Raw genomic sequence first — 19,196 nt, 5'->3', positions numbered from 1 at the left:
CAAACGAACAACAATACATGCGGCTGCCGTAGCCGTAGGTACTTAGGGCGACGAAACGAACAGGCTCAATGTATATATTATTACACGTATCATCATTATTTATGACAATGTGCTGCCTATTTTTGACTAAAAATACGTGGAAATAGAAAAAAACTACCGATTGTTTCAATAAAAATTTGTGGAGAATAGTTAAAATAAGTAGTATGGGACTATCCGACTATGGGTAGAGAGCAAAAGAAAAAAATTGATAGACACAAATAACGTGTAAATTAAAATATATGGAAAGTTAAATAATAAAACGGTAAAGCCACCATAAATGGTTTCAGGAGATTGGTCACTTCACCTGGTAAGTGGTAATATTCTAGATTTGGTAACAAGTTTTTATTTTGAAGATCATTAGTAACCACGTTGTGCTTCATTATCTAAAACTTAAAAACCTTACCAACCCTATTTAATGAAAGAACAGGTATGTCTTACTTAAGTGGACAACTTTATTTATTTTGATTTGGAGTTCATCATGTCCACCGTGGTCAAGTGAATTTACGTTTTGTTGGGCATTGAAACAAAAAATAGTAATTGGTACCACTCATTATCTGTATGTAGCCTCACGATCAAATTGCCAAGAATTCTAACAAGAGATGACCTGTTTCCATTGGTACCACACCACAAAGGATCTACTCATGGTACTTCTGAACACTAAATATAGCACTACTTACTCCATAAAAAGAATCCATTATCTTTTCTAACTGTTCGTTAATTATGGATTTATGGAGCTTGGCTTAGTTTTAACACTGGGTTCTCAATCTCAATTAAAGAGAAAAACCAATCTTTTTCTTTGAGCAATATATTGACAATGGGTACGGTTTATTATAGACATTATATAAAAGACAAAAGAAGTCTTCGTGATGGCAACAAAACGAAGGAGAAGAAAATGAGAAGAGACATATATTATTGATGGTAAAGAGAGAAACTAAAAGAACAAACAAACAAACAAACAAACAAAATGTATTAGTAAAGAGAGTCGATACTCAAAGTGGGGCTTTGAGTTTCATTGTAAGCTCCTATTCCTGTTTCTATTTTTAACCGTAGTACCTCTTGTTCTTCTTCATCCGCCTGTTCAAAGCACACACACACATTTAATAACAATAATTAGGATTATTGTATCAATGCTTTGACAAGAAAATTACAAATGAAAAAGTGAAGACATAAGCCAAAGAAGAAAACAGATCCAATTAAAAGATAAAGTGATTAAGTATTTAATTAGCAATTGCGATCATAATCTTATCTCTAAGATCCAATCATTTTTGACTCTTAATATTATTCTATATGAGGTATTTAAGAAATCTCATCTATCTTTCTATAATCTCCACACAATCTTTTATGATATGTATACTTTGGCAGACTTAGCTATAATTTTTTTTATCATTTATAGGACATTGTTATTTAATTCGAGCAGTTGAACAGTATTTATCAATATCAAAGCAATCAGATTCTGCTTACCACATACACATATAGATAATATTATCTTTTTGTTTTGTAATAACCAAACGGACCAAATCACTATAAATGTGGGACCAAAAATGAAAAAATACTAAAACGAAATCCCAATAAATGTTTGCTCACCACCAGAAAAGCTTCCGATATGAACAAAACATTCAATTTACGTTACCATAACTATAGTATTACTAATAGTTAAGAAAACATAAAAAAAAAAAAAAAAAACTGAAATTTCTTTTTCATAATTGACACTTTTTGTCGATGCACTAAGTTAGGCCTGGGCATTCGGTTAACCATTCGGTTTCGGTTCGGTTGTATTCGGTTTCGGTTATTTTGGATATAGTAATATAGTAACCATTTGGATATTTTTGAAATTTCGGTTCGGTTCGGTTCGGTTTCTTTCGGTTCGGTTTCGGTTTGGTTATTTAAATAAATAACCATAACTAACATAAATTATATTAACATTAACCAAATAAACCAAATATAACCAAAACTAACCGAATATAACCAAAATTAACCAAATATACAATAACAAAAATACAAAAAAGGGAAAAATATGGATTCAATTTTACAAAATAGTATTTAACTTTGTAAATTCAAAATAATAACATTTACATATATTGATTATTTAAAATATTTAATTGTTTTGAATCTAGAAATAATTTATATTTTAAGTTTATTTTATAGTTTTGCATAATATTAAGTATATAATATTTGATATCTTCTAGGTTTTTGGATATTTCGGTTAACCATTTAATTGTCGGTTCGGTTCGGTTCGGTTTCAGTTAGTTTGGATATAGATTTTTACTAACCATTCGGGTATTTGAAAAATTTCGGTTCAGTTCGGTTTGGTTTTTTTTGGTTCGGTTTCGGTCGGTTATTTGGTTATCGGTTATTTTGCCCAGCCCTACACTAAGTTTTAGTGGCCAACAAAAATAATTGTTACCAGATAAAGAATAAGCCGAATATTGTGTATAATGATATCATCATTAGTTTACTCAATAAAAAAATCTTTGCTTTAAATCAATCAGAAAGGTCCATGTCGTCTAAAAAAATAAGTATCAAAATCTTGCATTTTGGAAAAAGTATTTATATTATTTTTTTCAGGTAAACAAATAAAGTAATAACACAACGCTCCATTGCCAGCGTCACGAATGAGACATTTATTGTTAAAATAACTTGGTACGAATAATAAAAACACCACATTAAAAAAAATGCTATAAAAACCCAATAAAAATCAGATCATATTCCAAATTCCAAATTCCAGAATTTCGATCCACCGTTTACCCAAAACTAACAAAATATAGGAAAACAAATTATTTCCACTTTGGTAAATTTTAAGAAATAGTTGAGAAACAACAGAAATTAATATCATGCAATTTACATACATACTGGATGATGGAGACTTTTAGAAAAGTTAACTAAAGTAATCATATAGTACTATATTTGAATGCTTCCTTTAACTTTATCTTTAAAAGTTTACTATCCACTCTTGACTAAATTGCAATCATTACTTCAAATTAGTAATTAACTAATTACTACTACTTACTAACTAAAGAGAGAGAAAGAGAGAAAGATGCTTGCTGACCTCAATAAAGACAGTGTGGAAGATCATGCCAGAGAAAGAGGTGAGATTGGAAGTGAGGATTTTGAGATTTAATGACTCAAAGACTTCACAAAGTTTCACCATTGTGTCTGTCCTCTTATTACATGTTATACTCACCACCATTGTCCTCTCTCCCATGAATGTTACCTTCAACTTCAAATCACCCACACACACAAAACAACAACCCACCAATTTTTAAAATTTTGAAAAATTAATCTATGATACTTCAAGGTGAAAGAATCAATGAAGCATGACTTACTTCGAGAACTTCGATGAGAGAACTGGAAGAGCTAGAATCAAGCTGCTTCAACTTCTTGGATGTGACAGGAACAAGTAAATCACGATCAAAATCTTTGCTGAAACTCAAGCTACTCTTTGGTGTAGATTCAAGTTCTCTGATCTCAGCTTCGAGCTTCCCTTCTTCATATTGTAACCCTTGTATGTAACTAATAGCATCTTTGATTATTGATGCTTTATCCATCTACTTAAAAAAAAAGTAAACCATAGTAAAGCTCGGATCTTGGAATTAGAAGACAAATTAAGAGTTAAGACGAAGAGAGGTAAGAGTCGTAAGTAACCTTGGTTATATTAGGAACAACTGATCGAAGAGCAAAGAGTCTCTGGTTAAGTTTCTGTCTTCTGTTTCTCTCCGACACAATATTCTTAGAAGCCGGCGACGAAGCCGCCCCGTCTGGTGAACTCGAATCATACGACCCAGAAATCGCTTCCTCCAACGGCCAGCTATTTTTTTTCAAGAAATGGAATAAATATCAAAATCTAAACAGCTGGAAAGTAAAAGAGACAAAAAGAGAAGAATGAAAGAACCTGTCGTATTCAAACTCTTCGTTCTGGAGGAAAGAGCTGGGTTCCCAGTAATTGCTGAATTCTTGGTCGATAGTATTCTCCATTTTCCGACAGATTTTAGAATCCAACTGTCTGGTTAGTTTCGTTGGTCTCCTCTCTCGAATTGTGTGAGCTTTATATAGACAAGGGCGAAAAAGAGAGAATGAGAATGAGACAGACCAAAGTCTTGGGAGACAACAACGTAGAGAGTTATACACCACCACCGTTGTTTCTTCTTACTAAAAAAGAAAAAATTTATATCCATTATTAGACATGAAAATGAGATCTATACTAACAGTAATTTGGTCAAAAAAAAAAATCTAGATATTTCCAAATTAAAAAAAAAAAAAAAAAAAAAAAAAAAAAAAAAAAAAAGGACTAGAAGAATATTATTATATTAATTTTATGATATGATATTCGACACGAGGGGTTATTGATATTCAACTATATAACGATTCTGATACCTTTATGGAAAACTTTAAAATATTTCACACTTGTCAATATAAAAACAGTGTGGCCACTAAAGAAAATTTTTTGTCCTGAACAAATTATTAATCAAAGTTTAGAATCGTGACCAGAAGAAAAGTTCAGAAACATAATTGTACTAAAAAAAAAAGCGGAAAAAATGACAAAATTAGTGAAACAAACAAAAATCATAACAAGAAAAATGAGAAATGAGTCGACGATGGAACTATTTGTGACGACATTATAACTCAGCATATGAGCATCATACGATCGTATAGTAATCGTAATACATATTTTTTAAGAAGAAAAAAAAAACGAAATATGTCAGATAGTCAAAGAGATCACACATTCACACCGAAACTGCGACGAACTGACCATTTCAAAGCATCCCAGACGAAAATTCTGTGTTTCATTTCACATGTGTTTCGACAGTACTATTCTCCCCTAATGAGAAAGCTGACGTTTAACATATGCGAATTTGTGGCCGTCTGAAAAACGTTTTTCAAGACAAACAAACTCATATCTATCATGTGCAAGTCATGCATGAGTCTAGACGCAGAGGGACTCAGAAAATTCTCACACGAAACGTCAAAAGATGGGAATTTCATGACAGGACGAGATAAGTACCTTTATATGTCTTTGCCCGTTTATCCTTTCAGAAATGTATCGGAAGTTTCCCATAGGACTTGTTCGTCTATCTTGCTTAAGTCTTGGTCATCGAGACGTTTCCAAGTCTTGATAAATTCGATTCCTGTCCACGTGTCTCTTCCTTTCCCGAGCTTAGCCTCTATCACTCTTGCTCTTCTGTGCCAATTTGGTCTTCCGTAAGCATGGTATCCGAATCCTCCACCGTAACAAAACCATACCCCTTTTAGATTTCCACAGAAATCATTGACATGGTCGTGTCCAATAAACGCAGCTTTTACATTTCCCATGGACATAAAGGTCTGTAAGACTCCTGACTGAACAACGGAGCATGCCACACCCTCCTGAAACTGCCCAATAAAGGGCGTGTACCACAGATCACGGACTTCCGGGATAGGGATGTGGAAGAAGGCTAACGCAGGAGGATTATCGGGAATCCTCTGGTTATGATCCTGTTTTAGTCAGTGAAAGTCTCTTTAGAGGTAAGAATCTTGACGAATGTGTAATTATGATGAAAGAAATAATATGTGAGCTTTTAAGAAATGCTTAAATCATTACATGTTTAGAAGTATGTTGAAGCCAACGAAGTTGAGAGTCCTTGATCCATCCGTATGTTCGTCTACCTTGGACTATTTCTCTATCTCCACTGTCAAGAAAGAAGAGGTCAAAGACAGTGCTATTTGACAGCACAGAACCAGGTGCACCGTGTACTCTGAGTTGGTAATTCCCAAAGCCATCAATTGATTTTACTGTGCCTCCTTTGGTCCCATCTTCTTCTGGTGGATTGATTTGAGAGACAGAAAAATCCATAAGAGAAAGGAAAGTCATCAGTTCTTCACGGTTCAAAGTGGATTCTTGGTCATGGTTTCCTAAAATGGCAGCCCATGGGATTCCATATTCAATAGCTGGACCAATAGCTTCAAGTAGAGATTCAGCTGCATCAGTAGTACTTGATCCGAATATATTATCCCCTAATATCATCAACAACATAAACAAAACTCAGTAACCAAAGGCACACACTTACCTAAGTTCTTCTTCAATCATTCTCACAATTGTATTGTACACCTCGTTCAACTATATTTGGAGATCTTTAAGAAACACAACATCTAACTACAGATCAGCCAAATACTAAGTATACATAACATAACCTAACACACACATATTCATATGAATCCACAAGAAAAAATAAATCAATGAAAAAATTTACCAGTAAAAGCGATCAAATCAGGTCTCTCAGCTTCAATCATCCTCCGAAGGAACCGAGTGGTGTTGAGATCAGAACAGTTCTCAAATTCAGAATCCAACACATCTCTACATCGAGTAATAGTCCCCATTCCGAAATGCATATCCGCAACCTATATTATAGCAATCAAACGATAGCGATCAAAATTCAAATTCAATAATCAGAGAATCGCACGAATCGAGAGACATAGTCAAAGAAGAAAACACAACTTACCTGGAGGATCTTGAATGTGCCATCGTCGCGGAACCGTAGAGGAAGATTTGGAGACCTCTTCACACGGACGTTGTTATGGTTGATGTGTAATTTGTGAGAGATTAGGGATTCGATGAAGTAGAGAAGAGATAGGATTAAGTTTAAGTAGAGAACAGTGTGCTTCCAGTTTCCAATTGCTGTTGCAGAGCTCATCATCTCTTCTGCTCTTAAAACGGAGAAGACGATGATGAAAAATTTGATTTCAAGTTCGGAATCAAGCTCGCAGTCGCAGTCGCAGTCGCAGTCGCAGAACTCGCTAATAGCTTTTTCACGTTTTGATAGATTACAATTTGAATTAATCGAAATTGTAGGCTCGTTGGGCTTTTGCGCGTCATACTCAGCCCAATATAATATTGCTCCTTTTTACTTGATCTATATATTTATAACTTCATTTAGTTCACTCTTTTTACTTGTATAACTTTTTTGTAATAAAAATTTATTTATTATTACAGTATGAAAAAACAGTTATATGACTTATATAAATCTATAAACTTTTAGGCATTATTTATATAAAATTTTATTCAAGATTGTATATAATCGAAACAAAATATTTTTTTGTTTATAGACTAATATTGTAACGGTTAATCATTTGGTCCATTTATCTGGATTTTTGTAAAATAAATGAACACTCACGTGAAAACAGGATGTCAAAATTGTAATCACCATTGTAATTAAACAGTTAAACACAATGCAGATATATAGAAATAGTTAACCCAAATTTATTTAAACAAAAACATCCATGGTATCACAAATTAAACAAATAAAAACACAATAATTGTAAACAAAAGAAAAAAAATTTCAAATTTTATTTTTCCGGTTTATCATTGGTTTGTATTACTTCACTGACGAGTAACCTTCACCATCTGCCTTGATTAATGAGTTTATACCATCTGCTTTCATCAACTACGTAAACTAAATTTTCAAAATTAAATCATAAACTATAAATATTAAATTTTACACCCTCAAAACTATAATTTAAATGTAAAATAAATATTTCAAACATAAAAATTAATTTTAAAATATTGTAATGTGTCAAATAATAATATTTTTAGAAGTTTAATAATGTATGTGCTCTAATTGTCCATAAAACTTATTTTAATTTTATTTTAAAGTATTTCTCTTTAAAAATTGTGTAACTAAATTCAAAAATTGTAAACAACTTAATTTGATTAGGCCGTAACAGAAGTTTTAGTTATTGTCATGTTATCAGCGATTTCTTAAACTAAATACTCATGAGTTAATCCACCTCAACATTTTGACGTGTCATTAACTACATAAACCATGACAATCTTTACTAAAGTGTCTTTAAAAATTTTGATCTTAGATGTTTTTTCAGTAAATCAAATTCTTTTCTTTTGGTCAATGAGGGTTTGGCGGTCAAGAATATTCTTATGTACAAATCGTTCACAAGTAGCACACAATATCATTATAATGTACTTAAATATTATCACATCTTCTAAACATTAAAACTTGGAAATTATAGCTTTCACTATCAGATTCTATAGATATTATTTCTTATAATAAATAATATAAATTTGATTTTTCATAATATCTTAAATAATTAAATTATATTATTGTTCTGATGTTCAAAATTGTGCATGTACAAGTAGAATAAGTTGACATAAGTTGTATCTATAGTTGGACAAACGGTACAAAATGATTTTTTTTGGTTGGCTTTCATGTATACTTCATACTTGATTTTATACGGAGGTTAATTAAAAATAAATCAAAGTCATAGAGTTAAGTTTTTTGAGATAAAATCATAGATTAATTATTCTTATATAACGATTCACAATAAAGTTAAAGTCAAAGTCAAAAATTATTGACTTTGTAGAACTAATATTACGAAGTCCGAAATTTTAATATCAAATCCCAAATAAAGTGTGTAGTAAGATTTTTTTAAGTATGTCATACATAGGTTAATTATTGTCACTGAACTTAAAAAAAATCATTGTCACTGACACCGACAATGGTAATTAACCTATGGTTGTATATCTTAGTCTAAAAGAATTTTCGATTAACCTATGTATGACATACTTAAAAAAATCATTGTCGGTGTAATTTGGGATGTGTAATTTGTGCGAGAAGGGTATTGATTCGCCCTGGGCGTTCGGTAAAACCCGAACAAACCGAACCGGACAACCCGAAATTTTCGGTTATTGGTATAAACCGAAGAAAGGAAGTTAAACCGTTCGGCGCAATTAATTTGAGGAATCGGATTTCGGTTTGGTTCGGTTCAGTAATCGGACCGATCAGTTTATTAAAATCCGCAGCCATATATAAGCCTAACCCTAAACTATTAACCCTAGTTTTGTTTCTCTTCTTCTTCGCCTCTGCTTTCTGCGATTGAGAGAGAGAAAAACTTCCAGTTCATATTTCTCTCCGATCTAATTAATAATCATCATCACATCTTGTACATCCTCTTTCATTCTCTCAATTCTCAGTCGCGGTTAAGAAAGAAGACTTTTATCAGAGATTCAACCTGTAAAATTTCTCAAGGGTAAGCTCTTCTTCTCGGTCTTTAATTGATTCCATGTTTGATTCTTTGCTCTGTAAGCTCTTTCTATATCTTGATAACTTCTTATTCGATTTGGAGAACTTTACGCTTTGAGTTTTCTACTTTCAAATCAGAGATTATCCATCAATCTTCTGGGTTTTTTTTATTTTCTTGTGTTTGTGTTCTTTGCAGGTGGAAAAATGCATGCCCGGAACCATCCATCTTTGCCGTCTCAGCCCGCCGTCATAGTTCCCCGCAGCGGCACATCATCAGATCTGGAAAACCCTAATGGATCTGGCTATTGGGCTTGTAATTATTGGATTTGTTTGATATTTAATTAATTTGTTTTGGGCCGGTTTATTAGGTCCATTATTATTTTGGTGGTTTGTAAATTTTTTTTTGTTAATTTAGTCCATTATCTTAATTTTTTTTATTTATTCGGTTCAAATTAACCGAATTAGAAAAAAATCGGTTAGAATTCGGAATTGATTTAAAACCTAATAACCGACCCGAATAAACCGTGTACCGATCAACCCGAACCGAATTTAATTTCGGTTCAATTCGGCAGGATTTTTCAAAAACCGAATTTTCCCAAAACCGAACAAACCGACCCGAATAACCCGAACCAGCCGAACGCCCAGGGCGAGTATTGATACTTAAAAATCAAACCCCGAATACATTGTGGCTCTAGTTAGATTTTTACTTTTTTAATAAACACCATAAAGAATTGCTTAAAAAAACTTCAGTTAGATTATCATTGCAAGATTTAGGGATTTCAATTTTCTTTGTTTGGATGGGAAATCCAAAAGTATTTTTGGATTTCTCAATCGGTTTAGATATGCTCAACGCGCGTGTTGTGATTGAGTTTTTCGCTGATGTTGTCTCCAGAACCGCCGAAAACTTCCATGCCCTTTGCACAGGTGAGAAGGGTATTGGAAAAACCACCGAAAACCTCTCCATCTCAAGAACTCTTATATCCATGAAATTGCGATAAATTTTAAGGCTCAAGACGGTGATATTACCAATAGAAATGGAACTGGAGGTGAGAGCATCTATGGTGGTGAATTTGAAGATGAGAATTTCACACTGATACATGATAAGGCTGGATTACTTTCCATGGCCAATGGTGCCCCAGGCACCAACACTAACAGTTCCCAATTCTTCATACTAGATAATATCCTGCGCAAATGTGCGGATTATTGTATAATAGAATATATTAATTAATTTAAATTTATTTGATAATCATAAAAAAAAATTTAATTTAAATGTTATTAACATTTTTTACACTTTTATTTATTCAAATCATACAATATAAAAATATATAACTTATTTAAATATAATCATACATACATTATACATATCTCTTAAAGTTATTTGTTTTTTATTGTTCAGCTTTGATAATATTTTTTCATTAGTATTTTTAAGCATTTGAGATAATAAAATATTATAAATAATAAAAATGAAATTTTACTATGTGATTTAAATATACAATTTAAGTTTTTTATATAAACTAACAAATGATATAAAATTTGATAATTAAAAACTACGTATTTATATAATACTTTCAAAATAGTTTAGTTTTTAATCGTATAACAAATGATATAAAATTTGATAATTCATAATATTATAAATTATATTTTTGTTTGGTTTTCAAATTGTGCATATGTCTGGATTAACATGGTGGTTAATTAACCATGACTTACACCAACTTGGACAAAAGTTGGACCTGCAAGTCGATAGACAATCCCAAGTCCCAACAAAGATTTACTTCCTGGTAGATTCCACGTATAACGTTATGTTATACATAGGATAATAGATTAAAAATCCTTTAAAATAAAAAAAAAAAATTATTGGTTAATTATCATAAGATAACGTCTAGAAAATAACAAAGCGTACTTTAAAAAAACAAAAATTAAAGCAAAATCAAAATTGTATTATAGATATCGTCGGATTAATAATAGAAAATCTGAATTTTTAAAATCAAACCCTGAATTAGATTTTTGTTTTCTCATAAACGCAATAAAAAGTGTGTCCAAAACTTCAATTAGATTTTCATGGCAAAAAATTACGTTATCAATTTTCTTTTCAAAGAGAGCGAGCACACATATGTGGCATGGACCACAAGATCGTCTCCATATTAAAAACAATTGACCGTAAATTGTTTAAGTTCAAGATTCCACATTATTTACTTCGGTTGCAAGTCACCATGTAATGTAGCATGATTATAAAACTGATTTGAATATGGTATATGTTTGGTCCAAAAAAAAAAGAACATTGTGTATATGTGTCAACGAATAACTTCACTTTACAATATAAAATCCTAAATATGTATACTCCCAAGTTGCCAACCTATTTGGCTCTGCATTCGGTTAGTTCATGACCATTTTTATTTCAGTATCTTCTTCATCAAACTATCTTTAATCTTCATTATGTTCCATTGTCAACTACCATTAACAGCATTCATAATTCAAGATGTTAATTTTTACATTATATGCCTAAATAAGTGGTTTTGAAATATCAAAAAACAATCCAAATTTGAAACGCATTTATATTACATTCGGAAAAAAGAAAGGTAAAAAACGAGTTACACCAGTTAAACCCCCACATTAGTAATGGAAATTTTACATATTGATGAAAAAGGAAAAGAACAAAAAAACAAAAGAAAAACTAAACCGAAAGAAAGAAAGATTTGATCTACTCGAACTTGGAAACTTGGACTTTGTTCGGAAGAAATGTACCCATGTACCCACCAACACCCCCACCATATCCTTTGTTGTCAACTATACCCCCAAACACCATCCTAATTACACCCGTATCCTTTTTCTCTCCCTTTTTAACCGTTAGTAACCCCGTTTGAAAAACCTCCTTTAACCAACTTTCAAACGCACCGTTTTGAATGTATCCTCCCCCACCACCGCACAGCTCCTCCACTAACTTCTCCTCCACGCTAAACCTAACTCCGCCTCTTTCTTCCCCTTCCGGAAAAACCTCCCTGAAAGCTGCTGTTATCATCGCCTTTTCGATTCCCGGTTCACATGACCGGTTTAAGACAAACCGGTTTTGAATCCGGTTCAGAAAGTTGCTGGAAGAGAACTCTGTATCCTCTTCCTCTCCGGTTAAATCGCTTGTAATAGGACTGATCTCACCTTCTCCCTCTTCTTCAGCTTTTATGTTCAGGTCGAGATAAGAGCTGTTGAAACTCGATTGCCTCGAGCACACTTCCTTCTTGATCCAAAACCCGTTCTCGATCTCTCCCGCTTTAGAATTCTTCCCTTCCCTAAACGGTAAATCCCACTCGGGCTTTCTCTTTTTCCCTGGACACTGTGCCGTGACCTCCAAGCCAATTTGCAAAACAGAGTCTCTGTTTCTCGCACTGCTCGGATCCTCCTTTGTCAAAATAAAGATTGCTTGGCGATGATCAATGGCTCCTTTCATCCTCCGTTTCTCCTCAAACCGATCAGCGAGGAGTTTCAAGAAACGAGAATCCGCCAGATCAATGTCTTCAATCAAGAAAACAACCTTCTCATGATTCTCCAATCCACAAGCAAGTAGGGTCTCCGAGCTGACCTTTGACTCGTTGCCTTTCTTCTTAAGGTCAATATGAACCAGAGACTCGAAAGATCCGAAAACAGATTCAGATACAGTACGAGCTAATCTCCTCTTCGCTGCTGTGTCTCTGCCCTCGATCATGATCCATCCGTCTTTCTTCTTTGACACGCAATCAATTAAACTCTCAGCTATCAGACGCATTGTCACAGTTTGCCCTGGAATACTCTCTTCCAAAGCTTTGACCAAAGCACTCATCTTCTTTCCCCTCTCTGTTACAGAGTCTGATCGAAACATAGAACGTCCCAAATCGAGAGTGATCGTCTCATTTCCCTTGTCATCTTCAGCTTCATTGATTGACTCACCCTTCTCGTACTCATTCCCACCCAAATCAAACTCAATAGTGCAAGAGTTCTGACGTCTGAACTTGGCAATCGAGTTTGTAGCTCGCTGGTTCGGTTTTAAACCCAACGAATCTATCAACGAGATTGATTTCGAAGACTCATTTGATGATCCATAAGGCAAGCCGTAGGGATAGTTTTTGCCCATCATACTCAATTGTCCTGTCTGACTATGTAGATGTTCACAAAACTTGTTCCATTTTCTCCTTAGTCCAATTAACTCTTCCTACAACACAATCAAAACACAAAAACCAGATTTCGATTTAGCGCTGAATCAATCATTTATTCAATGGAATTTAAGTTCAAATTAGTCTACCTTCTGTGAGGAATTATTGTCTGCATCATGAGATTGGAGCCAAGAAGGCAAGAGCTTTTCTTGGTTAGCTTTAAGGGCTTTTGCTTCTCTCTCAAAGCTAGTAACACACTCAGGACAACAACTTAGAACAGAGCTTATTGTCTCTTCTACCTCCTCAGCTTTATTATTATAACCAGAAAAGGACTTTGTTGCATTAACACTACTCATCGTCCGTGCCTCATGCCCACTGCAAATAAAAACAAACGGTCAAAAACCAGAGGTCAGTGGCATTATGGTGAATAAACATCTGAGAAAACAAAACAGAAAAGTAAAAAAGAGGTTTTGGATTCTTGTTAAAAGAGCTCTGTAGACAACAGGACAAGATGTTTCCCTATTATAGAACGGTCTCTTAGCTTTCAGACATAAAAGAGAAAAAAAACTTGAGACTAATTTTAACCAAAGTGGTAAAAGAGGGTAAAAGTGTCCACGCAATGCTACAAAACAAAACAAAGAAAACATTATAATTTCAAAAAGTTACAAGCTTTATTATCTTCCAGTTGCAGGATATATTCTCTACGATGTTTTAATTTTGTCTACAAGCAAAATGATCCATTTGAATATTACACCAAATAATATCTAGAACGCATATTCTCTAATCAGTTACTTACTCTACCAATCTCAATATCTTCAAATTCTAACATCCAAAAATTCAGAACGAATAAAAAGTGTCATATCTCTATAATTTACCTACCAGCTACACTTAGGTGGACTCCTCCTATGTAGGTCCAATTTTTTAAAAAGAAATATTTACAATCAATGAAACTGTATATGTGTGAATGGACAGGCATGGACACAGAGGGGTTTTGGCTTCAATGAGACACTGATCTGAGTAAGTCAGAGAACAAAGACAGACTCTAAAAGGACCATTTTCAAGCAAGCTACTGCAAAACACACAACATATTTTTTCAAAAAAGAAAATTATCACATTATTATTTTTGAAACTAGACACAAAGATTCGATTTTTTTGTAAGTTTAAACATAGATATACTAGCTAGTGTCACTATCTACGCAATCCCTTTTTGACCAACATCACGAAAAAAAGAGTTCACTTTTGTGAAAAAATAGACTGATATTTTTGTCTTTATTTTTACTTTTAAGAGTAATTAATGGTAAAAAGTAAAGAAAAAGAGTTTACCTTGTCGCATGAAGGCTTAAGCCAAGATTAGCAGACGAAGGGACAGAGACAGGATGAAGTGCCCACAGTGTTTCTAGCGAAGGTTGTCTCATTTGACATCTCATGTACGTCTGAAACGAAGCTGTTCCCATTACCCAAACCCTCTTGGTTTCACAATCATCATCATCGTTAAACTCAGCGATTAGTTTCCCCATTTCTTCAACTATATGATCTAATGGACTGTAAGACGAAGAGATCTCATCGATTAATCCACCATTGCTGTTGTTGGTAATCTCTTTCACTGTCCACTTTAAGTCACCGGTGAAGATAATAACATTTTTGCCACTCGCCGTCAGAGACATAACTTTCTTCCTTAACTCCTTTATGTTCGTCTCTACGTCTTCTCTCCTCATAAACTTGGACGCCATTGGTGAAAACTGAAACTTTACGAAATGGGTTTGCTTTAGATCACCGGTTTGATCGATTTCTCCACTCTCTAGCTTTGCCATTAGCTCTGAGACGAACCCTTCCGTGAACGAAACTGAGTCTCCGACGATCACTGGATTCTTCTTCTTCGTCTTCTTCCTCAGAAGAACATCGACGACGAGTTTCAGATCGATTTCTCTCAGGCGTTGTTGTTGTTGATGATGATGGTGAGAGGAGGAAGAGGAGATGAGAAGTGGGTTTTGGTCGGGAGATTGGTTTAAGAAATGGGTTTGCCATAAAGGGAAGTTAGGGTTTATAAAGTTGAAATCTTTAGGGTTTTGGTAGTGGTGAAATCGGTTGATGTTGTTGTGGTGGTGTTGTTGTTGTTGTTGATCGGGAGAGTTCGGAGAAGAGAAAACTCCGGCGACGGAGCCGCCGTAGAAGACAGAGGAAACGGAGCAGTCTTCGACACAGTTTTTCACGGCGGTGCTGTTAAACCCGGCTTCTCTCATGACCCGACTCACACTCGGGTCATCAAGGATGGAGATAACCAACTGCTCAAGCTCCACTTTAACAGCAAGAAGCTGCGTCTGTTGCGTTTGAGGCTGCGTTTGCTGCGTTTGCTGTTGTTGTTGTTGCTCGATACAGCCTCGTCTCTGGTGAGCTTGAGCTCTTTTGAGTGCAGCGACAAGAGCGTTTGCGAGAGAAGGTTGACCATGGAACATAGGACCAGGAACAGTAGGGAGCCGGTTGAGTGCGACATTGAAACAAAGCTCGAGAGCTCTGCACTGAAGCGGATGGTTTTGGTTATGGTGATGATGATGATGATGATGAAGACGAGAAGGGGCAAACTGGTAATTAGTTGAAAAACCAGGGTGAGATTTGATGCAAGCCCTTCTCAATAGACTTGTCCTTGATGACAATAATGTAGCTGCAACATGGAGAGGCGTGACCTGAACACACAAAAAAACAAAAACTTTTTTCATTGATGAAACATCAAAAAGATCAAAACTTTAAAGTGAGAGAGAGATTGAGTTAAACAAAAACCTGAGCATGGCCTCTTCTCCTAGCTAAAGTGAGAGAGTGCTTCAAAACAGAAGCAGCCTCTGTTGTGAGTGTCTGTTGAATCGTATAACCACCTGTTCGCATAACTTGTAAACCCTAACCCTAACCCCCCACCCCCACGTTTTGAAATTGGAAAAAACCTCACTCGAAAGCTTTCTGATTTCACTAAAAGCTTCAAATCCAAACCCAAAGTTTCCTCCTTTAACCCCCTACCCCGAATAAGATAAACCCACAAGTGAAGAAAAAGTAAAAAAAGGAACTTCCTTTCTTATGTTTGAAGACTGAAGAAGAAGAAGACTCGTAAGAGAGAGATAACTCAAGAAAATGAGAGAAGAGAGGAACAGATCTATGAAGAAGAAGAAGATAAGTAAGAGAAAAAAATGAAGAGAGAGAGAGAGAGAGGTTTAAGAGAGTTTTAGACAGATAAGGAAATAAGACCAAGCTGGTTCCTTTATACTTATTTCATGCTGTGTTTTCTGTTCCTATTCTTGAAATTATTTATTATTACATAAAAAAGTGAAATTTTATTTTTTAATTTTTTTTTGAGGGGTTTTGATCTCATAATGCTTTTACTTTATGATGGGTTTCTTTTTGGACAAATGAGCAGCTTTTGTATGCTTTTGATTTTTTGCATTTCACTCAACTTTTTTGTCTTCTCTCTTTTTCTTTTTTCCTCTCCTCTCATTTGGTTTTACAGTAACAGTGCAGCTTCAGTGTACTCATCATACCTCTTTTAATTTTTGGTAATTATTAGCGAATAAGAGCATCAAAAGCTGTCTTCTTTATAAAAAAAAATATACTTATCATTTTACACATTAACTAACAACTTGTGGAGAAAAACTCAAGAAGGCTATGAGAAAACTTGAAACACTTATTTTATCTTAAACTTGCTACTAATTAAGTCGGAAACTATCAAATTAATACTAGATGAGATTGAATTTAACATTGTGTTAAGTAGTGATTTTTATTTATTTGGTTAACAGACGTAAGTCTCTTTTTGCATTGATGTGCGCAGGAGTGACCAAACAAAGATCTTCTTGATCTTTTTATGTATATTTTAGGTTGGTCCTAAAAAGGTTATTTAGAGTCTCTCATTTGTTTAATCTTCTCAAATAAAGGCATTTTATATAATGATAAATATTTATTCAAAAAATATATTCCATTTTTATGATAAATAGTGAAAATCAATTAATTACAAGAAGGACAAAAGAGAGGAATGGGAGTCTCTCTCTCTCTCTCTCTCTCACTCACTCACGCCAATCCTAGGAGAGAGACAGCATTTCATTCCCGGAATACTGCAAAAGCAACCTTCTGTCTCATCTCTCTCCCTTTTGGTTTATTGGGTACCATAAAATAAAGAAAATTATTTATTTCTATAAACTTCAATCAAGTTAATTTGGTCATAAATGTGTTTTGGATACATTAATCGCATTGGTAAATGAAGGTTTTGTTTGGTACAAATGAATTTGTGTAATATGCTGACTCTCAATGTTAGTTCTGAAACGTAAAAGGGGTTATTACTATTTATAGCAGAACGAGACGTTTGGATGACTTAAGTGTTCCAAAAGGATCGAGATAAAAAAAAGTTTGGTAAAATGTTTATCAAATTAAAGCATGAAATAGAGATTGTTTTACCCTAATAAACAAGAAATAGAGATTGTTATACATAAGGCCCTATTGGAATCAATAGTTTAGTTGTTACACGATCAAAAAAATTCAGTTGACCAAAATAAATACAAAGAACAATCAAAGTTTTTTCCTTATACAAGTATTCATAAAAAAAAATTTGAACATACTATAGAAATATGATTAAGTCAACTATTGGTTTGAGATTTATGAAGATTTTTGAAGAGTTCAACAAAATCATTAAAAATGAATAAGTGAAAGATTGTTAAAGATTGCTAGAGAGTTTTATTGAATAGTTTTCTAAAATCTTGTAAAGTCTTCCAAACAATTCTTGTATTTTTATTATATTCTCCATGACTTTATTTTGTAAAGAAAGTGTCTAAAATCATGAACCAATAACATAATCATTGAACTCATTAACAATCCTAGATTCTTTTGTTTTAATTGAATAACACAAAACTTTTCATAACTTTATAAAAGTCTGAATCCAATAACCCAGATTTGTTAAGATTTTAAATGACTTTTTACAAATCACAAACTAATAACACTAAACTTTAACAGAGTTTAACAAAATCTTGATCTAATAACAACAGATTCTACATAACATTTCAAATATTTAAAACTCTAATCAAATCTTAAACCAATAACTCCCACTAATTTGATTTCAAATATGATTTCTCTGACTATAGTAAAAATTAGTTGAAATGATTATGACTATTATCACTTTTCTAGATTACTAAAACGCTCATCATTTTAGCAATTACACTTCAATCAGACTAAATGCATCGACCGAAATATATTGCACCTTGAACTTCATCTGCCAATCTGCCATATTTTGTTTAGTTACTTTACTATATGTTCACTTCGGGGTCTTTTGGTTCAACCTTTTAGTTATGTTATATGCACTATACTTCAAGTTAGTTGGGTAATGTGAACTTACGTACATTAAAAAATGAGCTCTCCAATCCTATATCTCCAGGCCAATAAATCAGACTTAAGATTCAGTTTTAGATACTTTTCATACGTTTCTTTAAATTTAGATGCCTTACTCTTTTTTTTTTGTAGAATTAAAATTTATCTACCCATACAAATTAGATTCAACAGAATGAAAATCTTAATTAAAATTATCAGTTAATTCAAACAAAGTTCATATGTTTCTTTAAGTTACTTATTACCGCAAAATCCACAAAACATACAATTTTAAAAACAAAACAAAACAAAACAAACTGGGGGAATGTATATTTTTGAGTTGTCTCATACAGAAACTGCCAACAAGTTTTTACCTTAAAAATCCCAACAACCCACTTTAATTCTTCTTTATCTCCACTAACTAAAAGAACTATAAAAAGAAGCAAAACTAAGAATGCCGCCCAAAATTAGCTTTAGAATAATTTTTTGGTTAACTAGATGTTTCGAACTTTGCATATTGGTAATGACGAACTAACTACTGTGACTAATAATATTTTGTATGTTTCCAAAAAATTCTTCATGGTTAATTTGATTGATTTTTTAATATAAAGAAACTTTAAAAGATTTCGATTGAAAAAGTGGCTAAGGGGACCAAGATTAGAATGGTTGCCCGCATATCCCTCGAGGATTGGTCTATTTCAAGCAA

At 33.5% G+C, this 19,196-nt stretch overlaps 3 protein-coding genes and 1 long non-coding RNA gene across 7 annotated transcripts; 1 reads left to right on the top strand and 3 right to left on the bottom strand.

The window, feature by feature from the left end:
- Positions 1-809: 809 nt before the first annotated feature.
- On the bottom strand, positions 810-4,065 carry LOC104734012 (transcription factor bHLH35). Of its 2 annotated transcripts, none has more exons than XR_015583609.1 (5): positions 3,929-4,065; positions 3,682-3,844; positions 3,363-3,584; positions 2,409-3,256; positions 810-1,763 (listed from the first exon to the last, which is right to left on the bottom strand). XR_015583609.1 is itself a non-coding variant. In XM_019236929.2 (5 exons), the coding sequence occupies exons 1-5, from the start codon at positions 4,009-4,011 to the stop codon at positions 1,009-1,011; spliced, it is 744 nt and encodes a 247-aa protein (XP_019092474.2). In that variant the 5' UTR covers positions 4,012-4,065; the 3' UTR covers positions 810-1,008. The 2 variants fall into 2 exon arrangements, 1 of the variants encoding a protein (XP_019092474.2); XM_019236929.2 differs by having other exon boundaries at positions 810-1,113; positions 3,086-3,256.
- LOC104734023 (putative inactive purple acid phosphatase 28) lies at positions 4,023-6,825 on the bottom strand. Of its 3 annotated transcripts, none has more exons than XM_010453534.3 (5): positions 6,513-6,825; positions 6,264-6,411; positions 5,615-6,027; positions 5,039-5,508; positions 4,023-4,185 (listed from the first exon to the last, which is right to left on the bottom strand). In XM_010453534.3, exons 1-4 carry the CDS (start codon positions 6,705-6,707, stop codon positions 5,059-5,061), a joined length of 1,206 nt encoding a protein of 401 aa, XP_010451836.1. In that variant the 5' UTR covers positions 6,708-6,825; the 3' UTR covers positions 4,023-4,185; positions 5,039-5,058. The 3 variants fall into 3 exon arrangements, with proteins under 3 accessions (XP_010451836.1, XP_087346201.1, XP_010451842.1); XM_087490075.1 differs by having other exon boundaries at positions 4,023-4,079; XM_010453540.3 differs by lacking the exon at positions 4,023-4,185 and adding an exon at positions 4,585-4,899.
- A 2,033-nt stretch (positions 6,826-8,858) lies between these two features.
- LOC147949228 (uncharacterized) lies at positions 8,859-9,472 on the top strand. Its single transcript, XR_015574417.1, has 2 exons — positions 8,859-9,051; positions 9,241-9,472. It is a non-coding gene; the product is annotated as an uncharacterized LOC147949228 (long non-coding RNA).
- A 2,110-nt stretch (positions 9,473-11,582) lies between these two features.
- On the bottom strand, positions 11,583-16,432 carry LOC104734005 (protein SMAX1-LIKE 5). The gene is made up of 4 exons (XM_010453522.3): positions 15,938-16,432; positions 14,486-15,843; positions 13,312-13,537; positions 11,583-13,221 (listed from the first exon to the last, which is right to left on the bottom strand). Exons 1-4 carry the CDS (start codon positions 16,037-16,039, stop codon positions 11,743-11,745), a joined length of 3,165 nt encoding a protein of 1,054 aa, XP_010451824.2. The 5' UTR covers positions 16,040-16,432; the 3' UTR covers positions 11,583-11,742.
- Positions 16,433-19,196: the final 2,764 nt, after the last annotated feature.

The sequence above is a fragment of the Camelina sativa genome, chromosome 2, assembly GCF_030686135.1.
Source record: "Camelina sativa cultivar CO46 ecotype springtype chromosome 2, ASM3068613v1".
Lineage (NCBI taxonomy): Eukaryota > Viridiplantae > Streptophyta > Magnoliopsida > Brassicales > Brassicaceae > Camelina > Camelina sativa.
This window is presented reverse-complemented; position numbering and strand designations above follow the sequence as displayed.

Excerpts from the sequence above, each read along its gene's own strand:
- LOC104734012 (XM_019236929.2), bottom strand. The coding sequence starts at position 4,011 with ATGGAGAATACTATCGACCAAGAATTCAGCAATTACTGGGAACCCAGC. Across the intron at positions 3,845-3,928 it reads GAAGAGTTTGAATACGACAG|CTGGCCGTTGGAGGAAGCGA; the intron begins GTTCTTTCATTC and ends GAAAAAAAATAG. Across the intron at positions 3,585-3,681 it reads TTGTTCCTAATATAACCAAG|ATGGATAAAGCATCAATAAT; the intron begins GTTACTTACGAC and ends TTTTTTAAGTAG.
- LOC104734023 (XM_010453534.3), bottom strand. The coding sequence starts at position 6,707 with ATGATGAGCTCTGCAACAGCAATTGGAAACTGGAAGCACACTGTTCTC. Across the intron at positions 6,412-6,512 it reads GCACATTCAAGATCCTCCAG|GTTGCGGATATGCATTTCGG; the intron begins GTAAGTTGTGTT and ends GCTATAATATAG. Across the intron at positions 6,028-6,263 it reads TGATTTGATCGCTTTTACTG|GGGATAATATATTCGGATCA; the intron begins GTAAATTTTTTC and ends TGATGATATTAG.
- LOC104734005 (XM_010453522.3), bottom strand. The coding sequence starts at position 16,039 with ATGCGAACAGGTGGTTATACGATTCAACAGACACTCACAACAGAGGCT. Across the intron at positions 13,538-14,485 it reads TTAAGCCTTCATGCGACAAG|TGGGCATGAGGCACGGACGA; the intron begins GTAAACTCTTTT and ends TTTTATTTGCAG. Across the intron at positions 13,222-13,311 it reads ACAATAATTCCTCACAGAAG|GAAGAGTTAATTGGACTAAG; the intron begins GTAGACTAATTT and ends ATTGTGTTGTAG.